The following is a 9,511-nucleotide window of genomic DNA, read 5'->3' as shown; positions in this document are numbered from 1 at the left end:
ATAAAAGTGGCTCTAGGGGTTGTTTACTGTCCTCCTTCTATAGATTAGGTACTTCTCTTCGTTCGAAACTTTACTCTCATCTCTTAGTGCTGAATACACTCATCAAATAATCATGGGCGATTTTAATACCGACCTCATGAAAAACAGCATGAGAGCTCGTTCTTTGAAAGCAGTGATTGAATCTGTAGCTCTAACCGTTCTACCTCTTGAGCCTACTCATCACAACGTAGACGCGTCGGATACCTGGCTAGATCTTATACTTGCCTCCTCTATTGATCACGTGGGCAAGGCTGGACAATTTTTGGCACCAGGTTTTTCACGTCATGACCTCATTTACTTGAGCTACAAAATTAAGCCACTTAAGGCTCAGCCTGTTACAATTGAACTACGTAGTTTCGCGAGACTTGACATGGAAGTGTTAAAAAAGGACGCGCAGGCTTTTGATTGGGGCCCTACGTTGTCAGCATCAACAGTCGATGAGGCGGTGTTTTCACTAAACTCCGCAGTTCTGAAACTTTTTGACACTCACGCGCCAATTCGATCTGTCAAACTTAAGCGCCCTCCTGCGCCGTGGATAACTCGAGCAGTCCGTATTGCAATGACAAGACGAGATCGTGCGTTTAGGAAATACAAACGCGACCGATGTGAGGAAAATTGGCTCTGTTTTAAAGCAGCAAGAAATAGGTGTAATCAGATGGTAAGAGCAGCCAAACGTAAACATATTTATGAAAATATTTTACATTCTTCCCCCGTTAACACCTGGAAATTCCTAAAATCCATTGAAATAGAAATAGAAATAGAAAGCCATTTATTGCACAATCACAAACACGCATATAAACAAAAAACAAAAATAATAATAAAAACAAAAGGACATTGAGGAACAATAATAATACAAAATATGCAGGTAATTCATCGTCATGCGTGTCGCGACTAGTGCAAACGGGACTTGCTCAGCTTTAGCCACAACCGGTTTGTTTACCGTGTCGTGGCACTGATTTTCAGCAAGCCCGGGCGAGTGAGTCACTGACAATGATAATAAAATCGAAAAAGAAGTAAACCTAAAGAGATAGCAAACCTACGAGAGTAATAGAAATAGTAATAATAATACAATAATAAATATAAATATAACAATGTTGTACATATAACTATATAGAAATACGTAAATGATAATAAATGGATAATGTCTAGTTTTGTGAAGTGTGGCGCCCGCGCGGACGATACAGGAGATCGAAGCGGGGTGCGGGTGTGGGTGACTTTTTGATAGGTAACAACCTGTTCCGATGCGTATCTCTTGCATACCCAAACCGACGCTCGCGTCGCTCGCCGGAGTGTATGACGCAGCAGAATAGTGCACTTTCGTAATGCATTTTTTCAATATAAACATTTGGGTAAGTATTTTCCAAACCATTATATTATTATATAAATTGAATTTATAATAAACATTGATGTATTAATAATGAATTAAAATGAAACAATATTGATTCCCAATAATTAATTGTAAATATGTTTATATTGCAGAGAGAAAAACAACTAAAATTAAAATAACAAAACGATAAGATCCCCACCTGAAACCCGGTAATCAAGCTTGTAAAAAAGTAAAAAGAAAAGAAGGAGAAAAATCTAACAAGCAAAGGAACTGACTGCCGCAGGTGTCGCATATGCCGAGCGTAGAAAACCATTTGGTAAGTAAAAATAAATAGCAATTAAGAAATTGTGTCTTGGTTTTGTGCGTTCAGTAGGTACACTTTGTATTTATCCTTAAACGTTTTCTCTGATTGGTGTAGGTAAACCGCAAATTTCGTACAATATAACTTCTTCCTTCTCCTTAAATGAGCTGAATACTCACTTTGCCAAAACTGCAACTTTGGACACCAACACCAAACAACAAAGTATTGCATTTATTAGAGCACTGCCCAAAATTTCAAATTCTGTATTTATTTTCACCTCAGTAACTGAAGATGAGGTCAGGAAAGTGGTTTTGTCAATCAAATCTAATGCTGTTGGGCACGATGACGTAAGTAGAATTATGGTTATGTGTATTTTAGAATGTATACTCCCTATTATCACGCACGTAGTTAATTTCTCGATGACGACTGGGGCTTTTCCTTCTCTGTGGCGAAATGCTCATGTAATCCCTCTTCCAAAAGTTACTAACCCCAGTCTCCTCAAGCATTACCGTCCCATCTCAATTCTTCCTTTTCTTTCCAAAGTCTTAGAGGCTATCGTTCACAAACAATTGTCTGCCTATGTTTACTCAAACAATATCCTTTCTCCATTTCAATCAGGTTTTCGACCAGGTCATAGTACTTCTACTGCATTGCTAAAGATTGTTGAGGATGTAAGGAGGGGCATGGACTGTACTCTACTTACTGTGCTGGTCCTAATTGACTTCTCCAATGCATTCAACGCCGTGGATCATGACCTTCTCCTTGCTACCTTAGACCACCTAAACATCTCTTCAACGGCAGCTCAATGGTTCTCTTCTTATCTCCGCGATCGCCAACAAGCGATTCGTATTGATCGCTCGTTCTCAGAATGGTGTAAACTCACTTCCGGGGTACCTCAGGGCGGAATTCTCTCTCCTCTCTTGTTTTCTATTTTCATAAATCTGATTACGTCCAGCATCAAATGTTCTTACCACCTGTATGCCGACGACTTGCAGCTTTATACCGAGGTTAATGTCGCTGGCATAAGTGATGCAATTGTATTAATTAATGATGACCTTCATCGCGTCTCGGTTTGGTCCCAAAAGTTTGGTATCAATGTCAACCCTTCTAAGTGTCAAGCCATCATCCTTGGAAGCTCACGCCTTTTTTCGTCTTGTGATCTGTCGTGCGTGCCACCAATAATGTTTGAGAACGTAGTGATTCCTCTGTCAAATCAGGTAAAGAACCTGGGGCTTATTATTGACACAGGCCTTACGTGGGATTCCCAGGTGTCTGACGTTTGTCGTAGGGTTACAGACACTATAAGAGCTCTTTACAGATTTAAGAACTTTCTTCCAATTAAAACCAAAACTCTCCTTGTTCAAGCTCTAGTGTTGCCTGTGATTGATTATGCTGACGTGTGTTACAGTAACATCTCTCAAACCTTATTGAATAGATTAGATCGTCTTCTTAACAACTGCATTAGGTTTATTTTTGGTCTGCGGAAGTATGACCACATCTCTGCTTTTCGTCGTCAACTAAATTGGCTTCCCATCCGTGAACGCAGGTCCTTAAGAATTTTAACCACACTTTTCTCCATCTTGTTCGACCCGGCTGCACCTGATTATCTTAAATGTTCATTTCAATTTCAAAACGCTCGGCCGGGTTGTGAATTTCGATCTTCCCGTAGCCTTAAGCTTTCTATTCCTTCTCATCGCACTGATTTTTTGTCTAATTCTTTTACCCTTCATGCAATTCGTCTTTGGAACGCGCTCCCGCTTCGTGTAAGACAATCTCAGACCAAATTATCTTTCAAGCGCATGTTGCGCAAGCATCTGTTTGACAATAGTCAAAATTAAGACACTGTATAATGTTGCTTTGGGTACATATATCATATTATTTATTATTATAATATATATATGTAAGTTTATTATGTATGCATAATAAGTATGTTTATAGCATGTTATTTATTTATACCATACAAATTATCGATTAGTTTTCTAGTATATTGTTCTTCTTGTTTAAGTGTAGCACCAACCTATTGTGTTTTTTTTTCTTTTTGGCCCAATGGTTGACTGGTAGAGAATGCCTTATGGCATTAAGTCCGCCATTTGTACTTTAGTGTATTGTACAATAAAGTTTAAATAAATAAATAAATTTTACCTACAAATTGACGGTATAGCAATAGGCTCCCCGGTATCTCCCGTTGTTGCCGATATTTTCATGGAAGACTTCGAGGAGCGAGTTTTACCCATGGCCCCAGCTAGACCGAAGATTTTCAAACGGTATGTTGATGATACTTTCACAATATTACCTAAAGATAGCATACCTTCTTTCTTGGACCATCTTAATTATTTTAGTACTAAGATCCAATTTACTATGGAACAAGAGAATTGTGGTACTTTAGCTTTCTTAGATGTTTTAATTAAAAGAAACCCTAATAACACCTTAGGCCATACTGTATTTCGAAAAAAAACCCATACAGATAGGTATCTCAATAGTAATTCCCATCACCATTCTAGCCAGTTAGCTACCGTGGGCAAATCTTTGTTTCAGAGAGCACATGGTGCCTGCGACAGCAATCATCTGGCAGGGGAACTTCAACATATAAAGCAAGTCCTACATGCGAATAAGTTCAAGATTCTACGCTAATGCCACAGGCCCCGTGTGAAACCACCAACAGTCGAGCGAAGACCTGCCATCTTACCTTACGTGAGAGGTGTTACAGACAAGATCGGAAGAGTCCTCAGGCGCGCATCTATCAATACCTATTTCAAGCCCCTGAGGAAGATTTCTCAGTTCCTGAGACCCGTGAAATTTAACATCCCCTTACAGGATGCAGGAGTTTACAAGCTTGACTGTGAGTGCGGTCTCTCTTATATTGGACAAACAAAGCGAAGTATTTGTACCCGCGTCAAAGAACATATAGCTGATGTCAAACACCGTCGCGTAAACAAGTCTGCAGTCTGCGAGCATGTCATGGATAAACCTACACATTCAATGAAGTTTGACAAACCCCAGGTCCTTGCAAAAGAAGTCCGTTATCTACCCAGGATGCTACGAGAGGCCATTGAAATTAAAAAAAAATCCTAATTTCAACAGGGAAGATGGTTTCTCCGTACCACCAGATTGGGATCCAGTATTTCCTCTAATGAAAAATTCCAAACAGACATAAGACTGCAGTACTAATTAATATGGTTTAGTTTATTCTAATTTATATTAATAATTAATATTAAATTGAACTTAATAAAAATTCATTCAATAAAATGTTTTGTAAATCCGCAAGGCGACCACCCTCTGGGGACTTCTCAGCAGCGCCCTCGTTGCCGCTGATAAGGCCCCACACCACACGGGAGCCCCGTACAGTGCCATACTCCGGGTTACTCCGGAGTACAACTTCCTGCACGGGGCTCCCGGCCCTCCGAGGTTGGGCAGTAGCCGGCCCAACGCAGAGGCGGCGCCCACTATTCGGGGAGCGAGCGGTCGAAAGTGCTCCCCGAATTTCCACCGCCGGTCCAGGACAAGACCCAGATACTTGATCTGAGCCTTGACCGGGACCATCTCCCTGGCGATGGAGATGTGGGCGCCCGCCGGCACTACCCAACCTCCTCCCCTCCCGCCGAAGACGACCACTTCCGTCTTCGGCACGGCGACCCTTAGCCCCAACGATTCTATGCGGCGGATCATCAGATCCGCCGCCGTTGAGGCTCTTCGGGCCGTCTCCCGGAAGGTGGGCCCCCGGGCAGCCACCATCGCATCGTCCGCGTATGCGATGGTGGCCGTCCGAGGGAGCAGCTCGCCTCTGAGCGCCCAATCATACCCCAGGTTCCATAGTAGAGGGCCTACTACAGATCCCTGGGGCACCCCGCACCTCATCGGACGTTCCATGCGCCCACCTTCCCTCGTCTGGTAGAGCACCACCCTTTCCTCTAAGTAGTGCCCCACCAGACGGCTGAGGTACCCCGGGATGTTGTGGTACCTCAGCGCCTCCTTGACGGCGGCAAAGGGGAGGGTCCCAAATGCGTTGGCGATGTCCAGGGACACCGCCACCACACCCTCTCCTCTGGCGCCACCCTCCTCCACGAAGTGTCGCAGCGCCTCCACGGCGTCCAGGGTGGATAGTCCCTCCCTGAACCCGAATTGACGCTGTGACACTTCGGGGCCTCTCTCCCTCAAGTGGGTTTTGATCCTGAAGGCGATTATGCGCTCCAGGATCTTGGCCACCTCATCCAGTAGGACGAGGGGCCGGTACCCCGAGGGAGAGTCCGCAGGCCGGCCCGGTTTGGGTATTAGGGCGAGTCTGCCCTCCTTCCAGCACCTCGGGAAGGTTCCCGACCTCAGACACTCGTTCATGAGCTGCCTCAGGCGGGTCCTGAGGTGCTTGAGGGCCAGACTTAATACCCGCCCTGCCACCCCGTCCGGGCCAGGGGCCTTCTTCCGGCCCCGCAACCGCTCCACCGCCCAGTCCATCTCCCCCTCGGTTATTTCCGGGGGGAGGTCCTCTATGTGCCCCCCTTCCTTCTATTGGGAGGAGCCATGACTGGGGGGGCGAAGGGTGGCGGGGCAGGAAATAGCCCCTCCACCACCCCCCGGAGAAGGTCCGGCTCCAGTGACTCCATGGGGGAAGTGCCGTACAGCCTGTCGCGCACAAGCTTGTACGGCCTCCCCCACGGGTCCGCGTCCAGGACGGCCAAGAACTCCTCGTTCGCAGAGTCCTTGGCTCGTCCTATCGCACCCTTCAGGGCGTCCCTCGCACCCCGAAGGGCGCTGTGGAGTCTCTCCTCCTCCTCGGTGGTTTGCCTCCTGCGGCGGCATCTGCCGTAGGCCCGGCGGGCCGCGATACTGGCGGTGCGGAGATCCTCTATCTCCGTACTCCACCAGTATACCCTCTTCCTGCCCAGGGTCCTCCTTACCCTGGGCATGGCCCGTCTGCAGACGGCGGTCAGGTCATCCCGGAACCTGACCGCCCTCTGCTCCACTCCGACGGTAGCCGGTGGGGGGGGGCACCACGCCTGGATTATGGCTGCTTCCTTTGCAAGCTCACAATCCAGGCGGGTGAGTGCCCATCGGGGGAATCCCCCCCCCAGGGCCGTGGTGGATGTCCTCACGGGCGGCGTTGTGGAGACCCTCATCCGCGTCCTCCAACACCTCCCAGCCAGACACGCGTGCGGCTAACGAGGGGGTCGCGAACGTGACGTCCACGATCGACCCCCCATTTCGCCGCACGCAAGTGTGTGTCTGGCCGCGATTGAGGACGCACAGCCCTAAGGCCGCCGCCCAATCCACCAACATCGGCCCCCTGCTGTTGGCCACCGGGGAACCCCAAGCTGCGCTCTTCGCGTTGAGGTCCCCTGCCAACAGCACCGGCGTCGGTGCGGCCCTCCTCACCGCCCTCTCCAGGGTCTCCAGGAACGCTTCGAACCGGGCAAGGGCGAGGTTAGGGGAGAAATACACCCCTACTAGGGTGAACTCTCCCCACCCCGCCATGATGTACCCGGCTCCGCGCTCCTTCACCACCAGAGAAGGGCCGGCCGCACTCGCCACTATAGCCACCGTCGAAATTTGGTCGCCGGCCCAGTTCCCCCTGGGGGGAACAAAGTAGGGCTCGGCGACCACCGCCACGTCAATCTCCCACTCCGCCATGGTTTGACACAGGAGGTCCTGTGCCCTGGCGGAGTGGTTGAGGTTCACTTGGAGCACTAATGGATCCGGACGTATATGCATTAGTGCTCCATTGTTGCGCCCTCACTGGCTTTGGTGGGGAGCGGGCTAGTCGCCCCCATCACCTTACCTCTACTAGGCGGGGGGGCGCACGTTAGCCCCCTCATGATGTGCTCCGCCGGCCTGCGTGCCGACGTGCACACGGTGCACTTGGGCGCCACCGAGCTGGCGGCCTGGTGGCCCTCCTGGCTACACCTGAAGCACAGGGCGCTTCTTCTTGGTGTGGCCGATCCCCATGCACTTATAGCAGCGCATGGGGCGGGGTTCCAGCACCTGGACCCCAGCGGAGGTCCAGCCCATCTGTAGGCGGCCTGCTGCCACCACCAGCTGTGCTGCCGTTACCGGGCAGCGAACGAGGGCCGACCCCCTCCCGTTGGGGTCGTGCCTCACAGTCCCCACGCTGACCTCCGAGGAGGGGCATTGGCCTTTCGCGGCCACCGCGTCCCGCACCTTTTCGGGTGTCGCCGTCTCATCGAGACCGACGACCTTCAAATCCGCGGTTTTCGATGGCCGCGACACCATGGCCAGCCCCCCGATCACCTCACTGTGATTACCACCGCCGATGATTTCGGGGTGGTGAGGGCCCTGGGCTTGGGGGCCGTCGTAGCAGCCGCCTTCTCGGCCTTCTTGGCTTTACGGTCAAGGACCTGCGACCACGGGGTTTCCGTGGTCGCCACCGGGGCCGCCGTCCCCGGGGCGACGGGGGCAGCGGGGGCCGCCACGGATGGGGCGGCGGAGGCCGTCGGCTTTGTGGCCTTTTTGACCTTTTTAGGCCTCGGGCCGGCAGGCGCATCACGGGCCGGGGAGGGGCCCGCGGTCGGCTCCAGGGCCGCTGCAGAGCGAGGCGCTCTGGGAGCAGCCAGCGCTAGAACGGGGGCGGCCGGTGCCGCAACGGGGGCGCTCCTCCTCTGCAGCCCAGCGGGGGCCGCAGGTTTTCCGCCGGGAGGCGCCTCTCTATATCGCCCAGGCGGGCGTCCACCATGTTTTTCATGGTGGCATACATATCCCGCCTGAGGTCGTTGATCGCCCCCATGACTTCGTCGTGCAGCTCCGAGGAGCTGCTCTTCGGCGGCGCTGCCTGCGACTTGGCCCTGGCCGCGGCGGAGGAGTAGGCTCCCCTCAGAGCCTTCACCTCCGTCTCCAGGGCTGCCAGTTGCCCCCTCATGCGGCGGTTGTCCTCTGACAACCGAACACGGAAATTCGTTCGCAATGAAAAATAAAAAATAAAAAAATTGCTACAGAAAGTTATTGAAAGGCATACTAACAAATGTATTATTATATTCCACTGCACAAGAGATAGTTCTTAGCATAAATGTCATTACAAACTGGGCAAACACTCTGCTTTTTGAGAAAATCTATCAATACTTCATAGCTGAGAACGAATTTTTCACCCACAAAACGGCTGGTTTTCAAAGTCCTGTCGAGACTTCATGAAGAGTATACTAACGATTAAATTAATGGTTCTTGGTGTCAAAGGGGATATTCTTATCACTGAAATCACAAAGAGCGAGGCAACTGCGATTATATTTGAGAAATTCTCTCTTAAATGAAACACGGAATTTCGTTCCCAACGATACGTATTGCATTCAAGTTGCTACAGAAAGTTATTAAAGGGCATACCAACGATTATATTATTATAGTGGGTGATTAGGTGTTCGACACCACAGTGAATAGACGTGTCCATGCTAATTTTTCAAGCATAACCAGTGTTAAGACCCCTGTGCAACGGCGTTTGTGTGTGGTTCCCGTGTCTTGGTCGCTGGTCATTCCTAATTGTGATCGACCACACTGCAAGACCTCTCGCATATGGACCGTACCCTGGCCTACCGGTGTCTCGCACGACTGGTTTTCGAGCTGTCTACAACTATCCACTGGCCATTATCGGTACCTCCTTGTCATACCTGAACAGTAGGACCGTAAGGTGCTCCCCTAGCGAGTTTAGAGCGAGACAACACGTCGTGCTCCGCCGGTATCGTCTACAAAGAGAACGACTACAACCAACTTGGCCGAGCTACGGGTGGATCTGCGAAGTGCTACGCATACACGGAATAATTTGAGGATACTTGAGAAAGAAATACGTGTTACAAATAGCTCCTACTTCGCAATCTACATTAAAAAAAAAAAAAAACTTTCGACAATGGCTG

At 49.6% G+C, this 9,511-nt stretch overlaps 3 protein-coding genes across 3 annotated transcripts; 1 reads left to right on the top strand and 2 right to left on the bottom strand.

Annotated features, from left to right (window-relative positions):
* The first annotated feature begins 112 nt into the window (after nt 1-112).
* LOC113239113 lies at nt 113-1,545 on the top strand. Its single transcript, XM_026475978.1, has 2 exons — nt 113-697; nt 1,519-1,545. The coding sequence occupies exons 1-2, from the start codon at nt 113-115 to the stop codon at nt 1,543-1,545; spliced, it is 612 nt and encodes a 203-aa protein (XP_026331763.1).
* A 5,141-nt stretch (nt 1,546-6,686) lies between these two features.
* LOC113239112 lies at nt 6,687-7,370 on the bottom strand. The gene has a single exon (XM_026475976.1). The coding sequence runs from the start codon at nt 7,368-7,370 to the stop codon at nt 6,687-6,689; it is 684 nt and encodes a 227-aa protein (XP_026331761.1).
* A 533-nt stretch (nt 7,371-7,903) lies between these two features.
* Nucleotides 7,904-9,266, bottom strand: LOC113239111 (translation initiation factor IF-2-like). The gene is made up of 2 exons (XM_026475975.1): nt 9,256-9,266; nt 7,904-8,546 (listed from the first exon to the last, which is right to left on the bottom strand). The coding sequence occupies exons 1-2, from the start codon at nt 9,264-9,266 to the stop codon at nt 7,904-7,906; spliced, it is 654 nt and encodes a 217-aa protein (XP_026331760.1).
* Nucleotides 9,267-9,511: the final 245 nt, after the last annotated feature.

Source organism: Hyposmocoma kahamanoa, unplaced genomic scaffold, assembly GCF_003589595.1.
Source record: "Hyposmocoma kahamanoa isolate Upper Pololo Valley unplaced genomic scaffold, ASM358959v1 99555, whole genome shotgun sequence".
Lineage (NCBI taxonomy): Eukaryota > Metazoa > Arthropoda > Insecta > Lepidoptera > Cosmopterigidae > Hyposmocoma > Hyposmocoma kahamanoa.
Note: the sequence above shows the minus strand (reverse complement) of the source record. Positions and strands in the feature narration are given on the sequence as shown.